Below are 16020 nucleotides of genomic sequence, written 5' to 3'. Positions count from 1 at the left end.
CAAATTTGGACATTCTCACTTGAGACGTGGAGCTTGAGAACTCTACATGTGAATAAAAACTCAAACTCAGCTTAATAATAATACTCAAAAGCGAAATGGTATTTACTATTTAGAATTTACCGGAACCAAAAATCTCCAGCGATCATCGAAAGTGAAAAATTACAAAACGAAAAGACATAAAAGAAAATACATCTCACCATCTCCTCTTTTGCTTGATTTTTTTTTATTTTCTTGTTTTTTCTACCTCTCGAAACCATTTATCTTCTCTGTTATTTTTTCTTTTTGTTCGTTAGAAAAAAAAAACAGATAATAATGGAGAAAGCGGGCGAAATCTCCGCCGCCTCATCCTTCCATTTCGCTTTAAATACGACTTAGAAACGGTGGTCCGATCAGTCCCACAGCGGCAAGCTTGGCGGCAAACATAAAACGCTTTCTTTCGGGTTCGCTTCTTTTATATCTATATACAAATACGTTTTGGATAGAATCTAGAAGTCGATGATTGGTTCTCCGATAGTGAGGTTACGCTCCACCGTCCACGGTAAATCAAAGAGCTTCGCCGTCACAAACTTAAAGATCTTATTCACGTTTATGTTATAAGAAGCACTCGAGAAGAAGAGCGTCGCGTTTAGCGCCTTCGCGTATGTTCTCGCCTGTTATACACAAACATTCACAATCTAATGAGTACTTTATTTGATTCCCTTGTATTTATCTGTTACTAGAATCTCTGATTTATATGAGTTCCAAAACGTTACCTGGCTAGCAATTGTCCATTGTAGATCAATAGGAAGCTGAATAAACTCATCAAACTTGGTTCCTACCATAACTGGAATCGCCGTCTGCATAAAACGTATCAAACATTTAAATCTTATACAAAACACTAAGACACAACAGTTTAACTCTTAGCCTCATAGTTTTGTTCTTTTCTATGCCTAAGACCAAAATCCAAAATAAACGTCAAAATTAATGTCTAAGCCAAAATAATACGTCACCATCGCTATCAATCAAACCCCAAATTCCATACAGCAAGACTTTATACAATGAGGCCAAATTTGGCAATATGATAGCGAAATGTTTATAAAAATGTATATATACCTGATTAGACTTCCTAGCTTGTTGATACCAGTTAATCACACTATTAAGCGTGCAACGACTGGTTAGATCAAACATAAAGAGAATCGCTACAGAATCCTTGCAAGCCACTGGGATCTGATCCCTTGATCTCTCAGCCCCTGTGTAACACCAAGTTAAATTAATCTTAATTTCTCTGAATATTCTCTGCTAAATAAATGTGGATTAATAATAACAACAATAATGTTAATTACCTTCTAATTCCCAAATACTATATGAAATGCGAGCCTCTCCCATGTATAACGTCTTGTCCGTACAATTGATCCCTTGCTCCAATTCTCTCATTTCTACTACTTCTTTCTCTTCACCAACATATTTCGCCTTCAAAATTAAGAAAATAATTAATTACACAATTTATAGATTATGATTATGGTTTTGATTTATGAGTTAAAATAATGTAAAAACTAACCAGGAAGCTAGTTTTTCCGATTTCTGGATCTCCTAAGAGACTAATCTTTAAAGAAACAAGATCAGAATCCGATCTCCGATGACCCTTATCGTGTTGCTCGTACACCACGGAAGAGCGACGAACAAGCTCACCACCGCCACCGCCGACGACGACGACATCCACGGCAGGGATTTGAGGAGGAGAAGGAGAAAGAGAAGGACGAGAAACATTCGGAGATGGAAGAGCGCGAGAAAGCAACAAGTATCTCCTGGATTTACCAGGAGTACAAGCGATGATCCTACTCCATAACAACCGAGTGAATCGTCGGAGAATCAATATCCGACGATTCACTCTGTTCCTTAGATTGTTGATCCGAACGATCTTAAGACAAGACTGAGCCATATTGAAAACGAATAAAGAGAATCAAGAAGAAGAATCAAGAAGAAGGAGAAGGAAGAAGCAGCTTCAAGAAGAAGAAGAGATGGCCAAAGAGAAGCTGCTTGGTTCCATATTGACCATATGGGAGAAAAAGGAAAGAAGAAAGAGAGAGAGAGAGAGAGAGAGAGAGAGAGAGAGAGAGAGAGAGAGAGATGTCAATACATAATGCCCTTCCGAACCCGAAGCTTTAGCTTTTCTGTGTTTCTTCCTTTTTTTCGGAAGAGACGACAACACTTATTATAATAACCTTTCTTTAATAATAATTATTATAAATTTAATTTTACTATTTTTGTTTCAATTTATTTGGGTTTTTGAAAATTTGGCGCAACGAACTTTTCTGGTGAGGAGATGTGATGCCCACCACACACATAAGGAGAATTTTTTTTGAATTTTGGGGTTTTAAAAGTTGACCTGTGAAAATTCGCACTCGAAAAAGACGTATCAATCAGATTATATGTTACTACGTGCTTGCATTGTATGCATTAAGCAGAAGAGTTTCTAGATTTTTTTAGTTGACGAGTTCAATTCTACCTTTTTTCATATATGTTTGTTTTTCATATATGAAAATACATATATATGTGAAAGTCTTCTTTTGATTTTTTTTTTTGTGTTATATACTATTATATAGTCACAACATTTGTAGTTGTCTCCTAAAAATCAGATCTATTGTTATTGGTAGTACAACAGAAAAGAAAAAAAGTCAAAAATACATTAGTGTGATATATTCTGGAGAGATTGAATAATAAATGATAAGAATATAACAAAGTTCAACAAAATCATTGAAATATATAGTCTAAAAATTCAATGATTACAAATGTTTGAGTAAATATGATTTATAAAAAAATATGGGTTGATGTAATGAGTTGATTTCAGATTTGGCAAGAAAGCATACAATGATGATGTGTGTCTTCATGTACGCACCACATGTGAGTCATGTTTTTGGATGATTGCACCAATTTTGGGTTTCTTCCTATTATTTCGATATATTGAAAAACACAAGTTGAAGTGATATTGCAAACAAGGTTTCAATATTTCTCTCGACATAATCAAATATTGTAACGATAAACATATCATATGATATATGGGGAATCAAAATGCTGTTGATTTAATTGGGTTTTAAAAATTGTTGGTTCAAATGATGGTACTTTGATTTAATTATTGAGACCCACGTGAATTTAAAACCCACGTTATAAAGAAATAAGTCTAATAAAGACATGTCTCCGACCACTCTTTTTATAAATTAAAACCAAAATGCACTATCCTGTAAGGGCTGCTAACTTTTTGGTTTTTGAATGGTTTAACATTATAAGGTCGAGAGATAACATATGAACTTTCCAAATCAAATAACTACATCACCATCAATGCCAACGTTTGAAAGGAATTCGAGTTAGTATTATTAAAAGATAAAGGCATTTTTGCATTTACACTATTACACAAACTCAAATATAGGCCTCGGGACAATATCCGAAGGCATGGGGATAATATCCGAGTCCGAAAAAACCGATCCGAATCCGAGTCTAAAAATCTGTAACATCCGTGAACCAAAATCTTGGTTTAGGGGATTGCATCGGTCGATGCATATAGTGCATCGGTCGATGTAGGTTCAGTTTTCTGCGGACGAGTTAAGTTAAACGCTGCGTTTTGGGTTAGGGAAAACCCTTAACACGAGTTTTGTCTCATTAGTCGGGTTTTGGCCGCTTTTGAGAGAAAAAAAAAGAGAGAAAGTTCCCTAAGTGTTCTTGAGTGTTCTTGGTGATTTCTGGAGATTGGAAGTTGTTCCTGTAGAGATCTGTAGCTGGGATCGTTGTAGGAGCTTCCTGGAAGTGTTTTCTTGTTCGTTTAAGGTTCAGATTCGTCTTGGCAAAGGTAAGTGCAGGACCATGGCTTATCTAAGCTAGAGAACTCTCTAATTTCCTTGCTATGTGTTATTAGACTTCTTAGATCGTTATTTTGGACGTTAGGAAGCTTTCTTGTGGCTTGGGATCGAGTTTTGTGGTTGTAGGAACGAAGACCCGGCGAGAAGCTTCGGGGAAAACACGATGCTCGGCATTGCATCAGTCGATGCATATCTTGCGTCGGTCGATGCAAGTGCGAGGACGGCACGTAAAATCCTAGGGTTTTCGTGTTATGTCGAGCATGCGTCGGTCGATGCAAAGCGAGTGTTGGTCAATGCAATTGCATTGAGCATCGATCGATGCAACCCTGTGTCGGTCGATGCATTCCCATGTGGTGTCGGTCGATGCATGTTGGTATCGGTCGATGCAGAGTCCTGGTTTGTTATTTGTTGTGTGTTGATTGTTGTTTAATGGTTAGAGATGGCTCTATTGCTTGTGTGTATAGCCCAGTAGATGGGAGGATTGCCTTACTGAGTGTTTATTAAATACTCATGCATTGCAATATGTGTTTGTGGTGCAGGTAAAGGCAAAGTGTGATCGTGGAATCAAGGAAATGAATAGGAGGATGTTCTAGTGGTTCGCTTGGTTGTCTGGCTTATGTTAGGTTGCTAGAGTTGAGTCCTAAAATGTTGTTCAGAATTGCTGGTTCTCTGGTTTATGTTGTTTGGATCATTAGTTTATGATTTGGAATTAATGTTGGATATTGAATTATTATTGGTTATTTATGGGTTATTGCTATTGGTTATTTCCGCTGTTGATTGTGATTGTGACTAGGTGGCTAGTGGATATGAGACCACTAGTTGTAGTTGATTATTATTAAATTATATTTATTATTTATTATTTTCAAAAAAAATGGGTCGGGTCGTTTCTGTTTGGTATCAGAGCCCTTACGGTTCTAGGTTTGGGTTCACTAGGTTTCTGTTGTGATGTTTGGGATTGCATGTCTTGATTGATTATGTTAGTTAGTCAATTGTGTGTGGCATGGAGTCCTAGAACATCCTCTTCGAGCCTATAGTGTGATTCCACGGTGAATATATGTTTTTGTGTTATGTATAATTGCGTGCTTAGCCTTCTGTTCATGGTAGTGCAGGTTGTTAGAGAGGATGCTCTTTCTGGTTGTGGTCGTGGTAGTGGTCGTGGACGCGGACGTGGTCGTGGTAGGGGCAAAGTCCCAGTGGTTAGTGAGACCGAGGACCAGAGTGTGACAGCTGAGGGTGTTGGCGAGTCGCAGGGTGACCAGGAGGATTCCATGAGTGTGGCCAGAGGGAGCGGTGTTGATGCTCTAGTGGTCGGTGATGCTAGGGTCCCACGTGTGGGAGTCCCAGCGGGTGGAGTCCCTAGTGCTGACTTTACGGCTTTGCTAGCACAGTTGTTGGAGCGGTTGCCAGCAGTGGTACCGGCTCAGGCTCAGGTTGTGCCACCAGTGGTGGCGAAGGAGCGGCAACCAGTGGCTGCGGATGCAGGAGCACATGGACATTATTTGTCCATGCTCAAGGAGATGAAGGGTCTCGTGACCGCGCAGTTTTTGGGTGGTGCAGATCCTTCTGCTGCAGATGCATGGAGGACGAGTGTGGAACGTAACTTCCATACTCTGAGATGTCCTGAGGAGTTTTTGGTGGACATAGTGATAGACTCCTGGTAAGGAATCTGCTTCCCAAGAACACACTCGCAGGGTTTTGAAGTTGAACGGACGGAAAGATGATGAACAATGGTTCGAAGATGAAACAAAAGATCGACGAAGAAGGTGAAAGGGTTGAAATGATGCAGCGGATGAAAAGGGGATTGAAATGAACTTCCAAGAGAGATGGAAATCTCCTAGACTTCAGGCTCGAATTCAACTTAGATATTACACACTAAGAAGAAGACAAGTTGAAAAGATATTACACACTTCTCAGATCAAACAAGTAGAAAAGAAGTTTTGATTAAAATGTTTGATGGTTTACAAAGAAGAGATACATGGTCTTTAAATAGGAGAAGGGGGGAACGAAATAGAGAAGAGAAAACCCTAGACAACCTTGCAAGTTCAAGTTCAAGCTCATGCAAGATGTCTAGGAAATGACAAAACATTAAATGCAAAGTTTGAATGAGAAAGAGATAGAAAATGGGCCAAAGCTTTGTAATGGGCTTTGGACCACGAATTGGGCTGGCAAAGGGGGTCTAAAAATGTTACTTAGGCCTCATTAAAAACCTTGTCAAGAAAACCCAATGGGACAAAACTTGACCAAGGGAAAAAGAGCACCAAAGCAACACTTTACCCTTTACCGAGCACCTTGAGCTGTGAGCATGGTGAATGTGGTTTGAGTCACATCTTCTAGCTTCTTGTCCAACTCCTTAAGTATTGCATTGATGGCTTGGTTGAACCTCTTGGACCGTGACCTTGTTATAGGACCCGCCGGGACGATCAATGCTTTCTCCGCTTCTTCCACTGGTACAAGCTGCTCCTCTGGTGCTTCCTCTGGTTCAAGCTGGTCCTCCGATGCTTCCTCAGGTTCAAGCTGCTCCTCAGGTCCGTGTGGTTCGGTTGAGCCGTCCATGGTTTCATCATCCTCTCCCACCTGAAAAAGATTTGACCTCAAATCCGAATTATCTGCACAATAAGGAAGAAAATCAGAAACGTTGAAACTGCCGCTAACTTTGTACTTACCTTGGAGGTCGAGTTGGTAGGCATTGTTGTTGATTCTTTTAAGCACTATGAATGGTCCATCAATCCTCGGCATTAGTTTGGATGCTCGCTCCTCCGGGAAACGCTCCTTCCTAAGATGAACCCACACTTGATCACCCTCATTGAAGATGACCTCTTTACGCCCTTTGTTCGCATACTTCTCATACAGCTTTGTCCGGGCCTCCAGATTCTCCTTAGCCTTTTTATGAACCTGTTTGACTAATTCGGCCTTTTTCTTGCCATCAAGACTTGATCTCTCACTCAAAGGTAAAGGCATTAGATCCAAAGGAGAAGTGGGGTTGAACCCATAAACAATTTCAAAAGGAGAAAACTTAGTCGCAGAATGCATAGATTGATTATAAGCAAATTCAACATGCGGCAAGCAATCCTCCCAAGTTTTTAGGTTCTTTTTAATGAGCACACGCAACAAAGTGGACAGAGTTCTATTGACAACTTCAGTTTGACCATCAGTTTGCGGATGACATGTAGTAGAGAAAAGCAATCTAGTTCCTAACTTAGACCACAAAGTTTTCCAAAAATAACTAAGGAACTTAGTATCACGGTCAGAAACTATGGTTTTAGGTATACCATGCAAACGAACAACTTCTCTAAAGAACAAGCTAGCAACATGAGATGCATCATCAGTTTTATGACATGGAATAAAATGCGCCATTTTAGAAAAGCGATCAACCACCACAAAAATAGAATCCTTACCTGCCCTAGTCCTAGGCAATCCAACCACAAAGTCCATAGATATATCAGTCCAAGGATGCAAAGGAATAGGTAAAGGGGTATACAAACCGTGGGATTGAACCTTAGTCTTAGCTTGTTTACAAGTAGCACATCGCTCACATAGGCGTTCAACATCTCTTTTCATGTGTGGCCAGTGAAAGTGTTCTTGCATCACCTTATAGGTCTTAGCAACTCCAAAGTGACCCATTAGACCTCCTCCATGTGCTTCCCTTAGAAACAATTCTCTCAAAGAAGAGTGAGGCACACAAAGTCTATTTTCAAAGAACAAGTAACCCTCATGGCGATAATACTTTCCAAAAGCGAACTTCTCACAAGATTGAAATATTTTGCTAAAATCAGAATCATTAGCATACAATTCTTTTATTTGCTCAAAACCTAGCAACCTTGCATCCAAAGAAGTAAGTAAAACATACCTGTGAGATAATGCGTCGGCAACGACATTATCCTTACCTTTTTTGTACTTGATAACATATGGGAATGTTTAAATGAATTCGACCCACCGCGCATGACGTTTGTTGAGATTTTGTTGACCCTTTAAATGCTTAAGAGTCTCGTGGTCAGTATGAATGACGAACTCCTTCGGCCATAGATAGTGTTGCCACGTTTTTAGTGCTCGGACCAAAGCGTAAAGCTCTTTGTCGTAGGTCGGATAATTGAGTGTAGCTCCTCCCAGCTTCTCACTGAAGAACGCTATGGGCTTATGATCCTGCATCAAAACAGCTTCAATACCTATGCCTGAGGCATCACACTCAATCTCAAAAGTTTTCATAAAATTTGGAAGAATTAAAACAGGGGAATTAGTAAGCTTCTCTTTCAAGGCCTGGAAGGCATTTTCCTGTGCAGCTTTCCATTTGAAACCAACGTCCTTCTTGATGACCTCCGTAAGCGGTGCGACAATGGTGCTGAAATCCTTGACAAACCGTCGGTAGAATCCTGCTAAGCCGTGAAAGCTCCTCACCTCGCTCACATTTGTAGGACTTGGCCAATCTTTTATTGCCTTGACTTTCTCCTCATCAACCTTGATTCCATCTGCACTTACAACAAAGCCTAGAAAACAAGATTATCTGTGCAAAAGGTGCACTTCTTAAAGTTTGCATAAAGCTTTTCCTTGCGAAGCAAATCCAAAACAAGTTTAAGATGCATGACATGATCATTTAAATTTTTGCTATAAACCAAAATGTCATCAAAATAAACCACAACAAATACTCCAATATGCTTCCTAAGGACATGATTCATCAACCTCATGAAAGTACTAGGCGCATTAGTTAAACCAAACGGCATGACTAACCATTCATATAACCCTTGTTTGGTTTTAAAAGCTGTTTTCCACTCATCACCTTCTTTCATGCGAATTTGATGATATCCACTTTTAAGATCAATTTTAGAAAAGATGCTAGAACCATGTAATTCATCAAGCATATCATCTAATCTAGGGATAGGATGGCGATACTTAACCGTTATGTTGTTTATGGCTCGGCAGTCCACGCACATTCGCCAACTCCCATCTTTCTTTGGTACTAGCAATACTGGAACGGCACATGGACTCATGCTTTCCCGGATATGTCCTTTTTCCATCAGCTCGTTCACTTGTCTTTCAAGCTCCTTTGTTTCAACTGGGTTGGTGCGATAAGCTGGTCGGTTTGGTAGAGCGGCTCCTGGAACAAAGTCGATTTGATGTTCGATCCCTCGGATTGGTGGTAAACCAATGGGATTGTCTTCCGGAAACACATCCTTATAATCTTGAAAAACCAGCTCAATCTCACTCGGTAGCACCGGTTTAGGGATAGTAGAACAAGCAAGAGTTTCTTTGTAAACAAATAGTAAACTATTGTGACTTACCTTGCTCTTACCCTTGTTATCGATTGGTTCAGTTTGTTTGGCGGTTCGCTGTTTCATGCTCAGCTGATCTAGATAGACCTCATGCGGCGTCATTGGAATGAGAGTCGTTTTGCGGCCATTGTGTTCAAAGGTGTGTCGGTTGGTGAAGTCATCATGCACAACTTGTCGGTCTGATTGCCATGGACGTAGAAGAATGTGGCTAGCGTCCATCGGAAGTATGTCACACATGATCTCGTCCTGATACTTACCAATTGAAAGCGGCACCTTGACTTGCTCCTTGACAGACATCTCTCCTTTCTCATTGAGCCATTGAAGCGCATAGGGTTTTGGATGCTTGAGAACTTCTAAGCCAAGCTTCTCCACCATAATCCTACTCGCAACGTTAGTACAACTACCACCATCAATAATCAAACTACATACCTTGTCTTTGACTAAGCATCGCGTGTGGAACAAGTTTTCCCTTTGTGCTTGCTCCTCTGTTTTTGTTAGAACACTCAACGATCTCCTCGCAACAAGCAGCTCTCCTTTAGCTGGGGCTTCCAAACCCTCGTCCAATGAGTCGTTTTCCAAACGCTCATCTGCAGACTCAATCTCGCCGTTGTCTTTAAGAACCATGATCCTTTTGTTGACACATTCACTTGCGTAATGCCCAAGTCCTTGACACTTAAAGCAACGAATATCCCTTGTCCTCGTAATCACCTCCTTACCCTTACCTTTCGGGTCTGAATCTATTGGTTTCGGATTGACGAATGGCTTGTAGTCCTTCTGGTAGCCGAGCTTGTCCTCCTTGTGGTAACTTGACTTACCTGAGTTGTAGCTGGTCTTAGCGATGTTGTAGCTGGATCGAGAGTTCTTCCTCTTGATTTGCTGTTCAAACAAGACTGCTTTGTGAAGCATCTCCTCGATTTCCACATAGTGCTGGGTCTCTAGACGATCTTGGATTTCGCGGTTAAGACCTCCCATGAATCGTGACATCATAGCTTCTCCATCCTCATGAATATCGGCTCTGAGCTTCAGGGTTTCCATTTCCTTGAAGTACTCTTCAACTGACCTACTTCCTTGAACCAAATTCCTCAAACACTGATGAAGATCACGATGATGGTAACTCGGCACAAACCTCCTACGCATGACGGTTTTCAGCTGGTTCCATGTCTTGATCGGTATGTCTCCGGTACGTCTGCGGCTGGTAACAAGCTGATCCCACCAACTTAGAGCATAGTCGTAGAACTCGGTAGCAGCAAGTTTAACCTTGTTAACCTCGGTGATTTCTTGACAAACAAAGACTAATTCGATTTTCTGCTCCCACTCCAAGTAGGTATCCGGGTTGCTGGTTCCGTGAAAGGCAGGGATCTTGCACTTGAGGCCTCCCAAAGGATCTCTTGGCACTGGACGTTCTCGTCGACGCCTCCACTGACTGCTGTGTGAAGAACCGTGGCTGTAGTACTCCCTAGTCTCGTCGTTACGTCTTGGTTCCTCCTGGTTCGGCCGTTGATGCTGATTAACTCCCCGGTTGGTTTGATTCAAGTTAAGAGCGCCAAATCTTGCATCAAGCATGGTTATGACAGACTTAAGGATCTTCTTTTCCAAGCTAGAAGTTGATGACTCTTCCTCTTCTGATGTCACCATGGTTCCTGAAAAGAAAAAAAAAACAAATATCCACCAGTAAATAGTTCTAAAAACACGTAAATGAAAACAGATCTGGGAAAATTATGAAAACGAATCCAAAAATTCTCAAATCAATTTTCAAAAATACTAGACTCAAAGACGATCCAAACTCAATTGATTTCGTAATTTTTGGACAAGTGAAACATTTTATAAAACTCTTGTAAGATGAAGCGACAGATCTGAAAATAAGAGAAAAGTAACGATTGGAATTCAAAACCTGGTTGCAGAGTGGTTGCTCTAATACCACATGATAGACTCCTGGTAAGGAATCTGCTTCCCAAGAACACACTCGCAGGGTTTTGAAGTTGAACGGACGGAAAGATGATGAACAATGGTTCGAAGATGAAACAAAAGATCGATGAAGAAGGTGAAAGGGTTGAAATGATGCAGCAGATGAAAAGGGGATTGAAATGAACTTCCAAGAGAGATGGAAATCTTCTAGACTTCAGGCTCGAATTCAACTTAGATATTACACACTAAGAAGAAGACAAGTTGAGAAGATATTACACACTTCTCAGATCAAACAAGTAGAAAAGAAGTTTTGATTAAAATGTTTGATGGTTTACAAAGAAGAGATACATGGTCTTTAAATAGGAGAAAGGGGGGGGGGGGAACGAAATAGAGAAGAGAAAACCCTAGACAACCTTGCAAGTTCAAGTTCAAGCTCATGCAAGATGTCTAGGAAATAACAAAACATTAAATGCAAAGTTTGAATGAGAAAGAGATAGAAAATGGGCCAAAGCTTTGTAATGGGCTTTGGACCACGAATTGGGCTGGCAAAGGGGGTCTAAAAATGTTACTTAGGCCTCATTAAAAACCTTGTCAAGAAAACCCAATGGGACAAAACTTGACCAAGGGAAAAAGAGCACCAAAGCAACACTTTACCCTTTACCGAGCACCTTGAGCTGTGAGCATGGTGAATGTGGTTTGAGTCACGTCTTCTAGCTTCTTGTCCAACTCCTTAAGTATTGCATTGATGGCTTGGTTGAACCTCTTGGACCGTGACCTTGTTATAGGACCCGCTGGGACGATCAATGCTTTCTCCGCTTCTTCCGCTGGTACAAGCTGCTCCTCTGGTGCTTCCTCTGGTTCAAGCTGGTCCTCCGTTGCTTTCTCATGTTCAAGCTGCTCCTCAGGTCCGTGTGGTTCGGTTGAGCCGTCCATGGTTTCATCACATAGGGGATTGGTGATGCTGAGTTGTGTTGGAGATCAGTGGCTGCTAGGAGAGTGCAGCGGGAGATAACTTGGGTTGACTTCGTGGGGGAGTTCAACCGCAAATACTTTCCGAGAGAGGCAATGGACCGGTTGGAGGTGCAGTTCCTTCAGTTGTCTCAGGGGACGCGGTCAGTGCGGGAGCTGGACTTGGAGTTCAATCGACTTCTATGTTATGGGGGTCGGGCTATGGAGTCTGAGGAGGCTCAAATCAGGAGGTTTTTGAGGGCCCTACGTGATGATTTGAGGGTTCACTGTAGAGGGCGGAGTTATGCTACGCGTGCAGAGCTGGTTGAGTCTGCAGCAGGGATTGAGGAGGATATCCGGGCACAGTCAATGGCGGTTAGTCCAGCAGTTCAGCCTAGTAGGGCTCAGGAGCAGGATGGTTCTAGCAGGGGCGGTAAGCCTGCGCAGGGAACCAAGAGGAGGTGGGAGGCTACGCAGAGGCCGAGTGGTGTGAGTTGCTTTGGTTGTGGAAGCAAGGATCACAAGATTGCTAGCTGTCCCAAGAGGAGTGCTCCGACGACAGCGGCTCGTGTATGCTATCATTGTAGGGAGCCAGTGCATATCATGCCCTTGTGTCCCAAGTTGCAGCCGGTGGCAGTGGCAGCGTTGCAGCAGGTGCAGCCGGGAGGGCAGAAGGTTGCACGGATTGAGCAGGCGCCACGGGTTTACACGACTGCAGAGACTGGTGGACCCATTGCCGGGGCGATCACATGTATAATTTCTGGTACTTTAACTTTGTGAATTCTTAGTAAGTTCAGATTTTATGTTTTCCTGTGATAAAGTGTTAGGTTCTCAACACATGAGGTTTGTGTAGGGACCTTGTTGGTGGGCGGGTTTAAGTCCCATGTTATGTTTGATTCTGGAGCTTCTCATAGCTTCATTACTCCGGAGTGTGCAGAGAGCACGGGAATCAGAGGGAATTCTGGAGAGCGTACATGAGTTGTCAGAATTGCCGGAGGCAAATTCCTGAGGGTTATTGAACGAGCCAAAGGAATTGATATTCAGATTGCAGGGGAGGCGAGGCCAGCGGATTTGCTTATCAGTCCAGTGGAGCTGTATGATGTTATTCTTGGGATGGATTGGTTGCATCGGCATATGGTGCATTTGGATTGCTATCAGGGTAGAGTGAAGTTTGAACGTCCAGGAGGGAAGTTGGTTTTTGAGGGTATTAGACCAACTTCGGGGAGTCTCGTGATCTCGGCCATTCAGGCTGGGAAGATGATCGAGAAGGACCGTGAGGCTTATTTGGTTAGCATATATGCCAGAGTCAGTGGGGAAGTCTACGGTTAGCAGTATTCCGGTTGTAGAGGAGTTTGAGGATGTGTTCCAGTCGTTGCAGGGATTACCACCATCTCGGTCTGATCCTTTCACGATTAAACTGGAACCGGGGACGACGCCGTTATCCAAGGCTCCTTACAGAATGGCTCCAATAGAGATGGCAGTGCTGAAGAAGCAGCTAGAGGATTTGTTGTTTGTCAAGAAGAAGGATGGGAGTTTCCGGTAGTGTATTGATTACATAGGTTTGAACCGGGTCACTGTGAAGAACAAGTACCCTCTTCTGAGGATCGATGAGTTGTTGGATCAGTTGAGGGGTGCTACTTGGTTCTCTAAGGTAGATCTGGCGTCGGGTTATCATCAGATTCCGATAGATGAGGAAGATGTGAGGAAGACTGCATTCAGGACGAGGTATGGACATTATGAGTTTGTGGTGATGCCTTTCGGGTTGACTAATGCACCCACAACGTTTATGAGATTGATGAACAGTGTGTTTCAGAAGTTTCTGGATGTATCTGTCATCATTTTCATCGACGATATCCTGGTTTATTCTAAGAGTCCTGAGGAGCATGCAGTGCATTTGAGGGCAGTTCTGGAGAAGCTGCGGGAGCAGAAGTTGTTTGCTAAGTTGAGCAAGTGCAGTTTTTGGCAGCGTTAGATGGGTTTTCTGGGTCATATTGTGTCTGCAGATGGGGTTTCTGTAGATCCGGAGAAGATACAGGCTATCCGGGATTGGCCTAGACCTCAGAATGCCACAGAGATCAGGAGTTTTCTTGGATTGGCAGGTTACTACAGGAGATTTGTGCAAGGGTTTGCGAGTAGAGTACGTCCTATGATTAAGTTGACAGGGAAGGATGTTCCTTTTGTTTGGTCAGAGGAGTGTGAGGAAGGCTTTGCAAACCTGAAGGAGATGTTGACTACTGCGCCAGTGTTGGCTTTGCCTGAGTAGGGAGAACCCTATGTGGTTTATACAGATGCATCTAGAGTTGGTTTGGGATGTGTGTTGATGCAGCATGGGAAGGTGATTGCCTATGCCTCGCGGCAGTTGCGAAAGCATGAGGAAAACTATCCTACTCATGACTTGGAGATGGGTGCTGTAGTTTTTGCCTTGAAGATTTGGAGATCTTATCTTAATGGTGCAAAGGTACAGGTGTTTACAGATCACAAGAGTCTGAAGTATATATTCACTCAGCCTGAGCTGAATTTGAGGCAGAGGCGATGGATGGAGCTTGTGGCAAACTATGATTTGGAGATAGCCTATCATCCTGGTAAGGCTAACTTGGTTGCAGATGCTCTGAGTCAGAAGAGGGTAGCTTCGGCTCAGGAGCAGGAGATGGAGTCGCTGGTAGGAGAGACAGTTGATAGAGCAGATCTTCTAAGCAGAGTGCGGTTGGCTCAGGAGAAGGATTTGGGGCTGGTGAATGCCTCAAAGGATGTGGATTCAGAGTATCAGGTCTCAGATAATGGTACTATCTTGATGCACGGTCGGGTTTGTGTGCCCAAGGATGAGGAGTTGAGGCAGGAGATCCTGAGAGAGGCTCATGGGAGCAAGTTTTCTATTCATCCACGAGCGACTAAGATTTACTGTGACCTTAAGAGGTACTATTATTGGGTCAGGATGAAGAAGGATGTAGTTAGTTTGGTCGCGAGGTGTGATGTGTGCCAGCTAGTGAAGGCTGAGCATCAGGTTCTAGAAGGGTTACTGAAGAGTCTTCCCATTCCAGAATGGAAGTGGGATATGATTACTATGGACTTCGTGGTAGGTTTGCCAGTGTCCAGGACGTTTGATGCTATTTGGGTCATTGTTGCCCGGTTGACTAAGTCAGCACATTTTTTTGCCATTAAGAAGACTGATGGAGCGGCGGTCTTGGCTAAGAGGTATGTGAAGAAGATAGTAAGGTTGCATGGGGTGCCAGCGAGCATTGTGTCTGATAGGGATTCTATGTTCAGTTCGGTTTTCTAGAGAGCGTTTCAGACAGAGATGGGCACTAAGGTGCATATGAGTACAACTTATCATCCCCAAACAGATGGACAGTTAGAGAGGACGATCCAGACGCTGGAGGATTTGCTGAAGATGTGTGTGTTGGATTGGGAAGGCCAATGGGCAGATCATTTGAGGTTGGTAGAGTTTGCGTACAACAACACTTATCAGGCGAGTATTAAGATGACTCCTTATGAGGCTTTGTATGGGAGGTCGTGTCGTATACTGTTATGCTGGACTCAGGTGGGGGAGAAGAGCATCTACAGGGCAGATTTTGTTCAGGAGACCTCAGAGAAGGTTCGGGTTCTCAACCTGAACATGAAGGAAGCTCAGTATCGGCAGAGGAGTTATGCCGATATGAGGAGGAGAGATCTTGAGTTTCAGGTAAAAGACAAAGTGTACCTCAAGATGGCCATGTTGCGGGGTCCGAACAGGTCATTGACTGAGACTAAGTTGAGCCCGAGGTATATTGTTCCATTCAGAGTGATTGAGCGTGTTGGACCAGTGGCTTATAGACTGGAGTTACCTGAGGTTATGCGTGCATTCCATAAGGGTTTCCATGTTTCTATGTTGAGGAAGTGTCTCCGTGAGGATGATCAGTTGTTAGCTAAGATTCCTAAGGATCTTCAGCCTAACATGACTTTAGAGGCGAGACAAGTGAGGGTTCTCGAGAGGAGGATCAAGGAACTTCGGAAGAAGAAGATTCTTTTGATGAGAGTCTTTTGGGACTGTGATGGTGTTGAGGAGCAGACTTGGGAGCCTGAGGCGAGGATGAAGG

At 42.8% G+C, this 16020-nt stretch overlaps 1 protein-coding gene and 1 pseudogene across 1 annotated transcript; both read right to left on the bottom strand.

Annotated features, from left to right (window-relative positions):
- Positions 1 to 78: 78 nt before the first annotated feature.
- LOC104766071 (septum-promoting GTP-binding protein 1) lies at positions 79 to 2224 on the bottom strand. The gene is made up of 5 exons (XM_010489888.3): positions 1538 to 2224; positions 1323 to 1449; positions 1093 to 1229; positions 753 to 836; positions 79 to 650 (listed from the first exon to the last, which is right to left on the bottom strand). The coding sequence occupies exons 1-5, from the start codon at positions 1916 to 1918 to the stop codon at positions 486 to 488; spliced, it is 894 nt and encodes a 297-aa protein (XP_010488190.2). The 5' UTR covers positions 1919 to 2224; the 3' UTR covers positions 79 to 485.
- Positions 2225 to 5786: 3562 nt separating this feature from the next.
- Positions 5787 to 10729, bottom strand: LOC147920411 (uncharacterized; annotated as a pseudogene).
- Between the last annotated feature and the right edge of the window lie 5291 nt (positions 10730 to 16020).

The sequence above is a fragment of the Camelina sativa genome, chromosome 19 (genome assembly GCF_030686135.1).
Source record: "Camelina sativa cultivar CO46 ecotype springtype chromosome 19, ASM3068613v1".
Classification (NCBI taxonomy): Eukaryota; Viridiplantae; Streptophyta; class Magnoliopsida; order Brassicales; family Brassicaceae; genus Camelina; species Camelina sativa.
The sequence above is the reverse complement of the archived record's forward strand: the minus strand, read 5'-3'. Positions and strand labels throughout refer to the sequence as shown.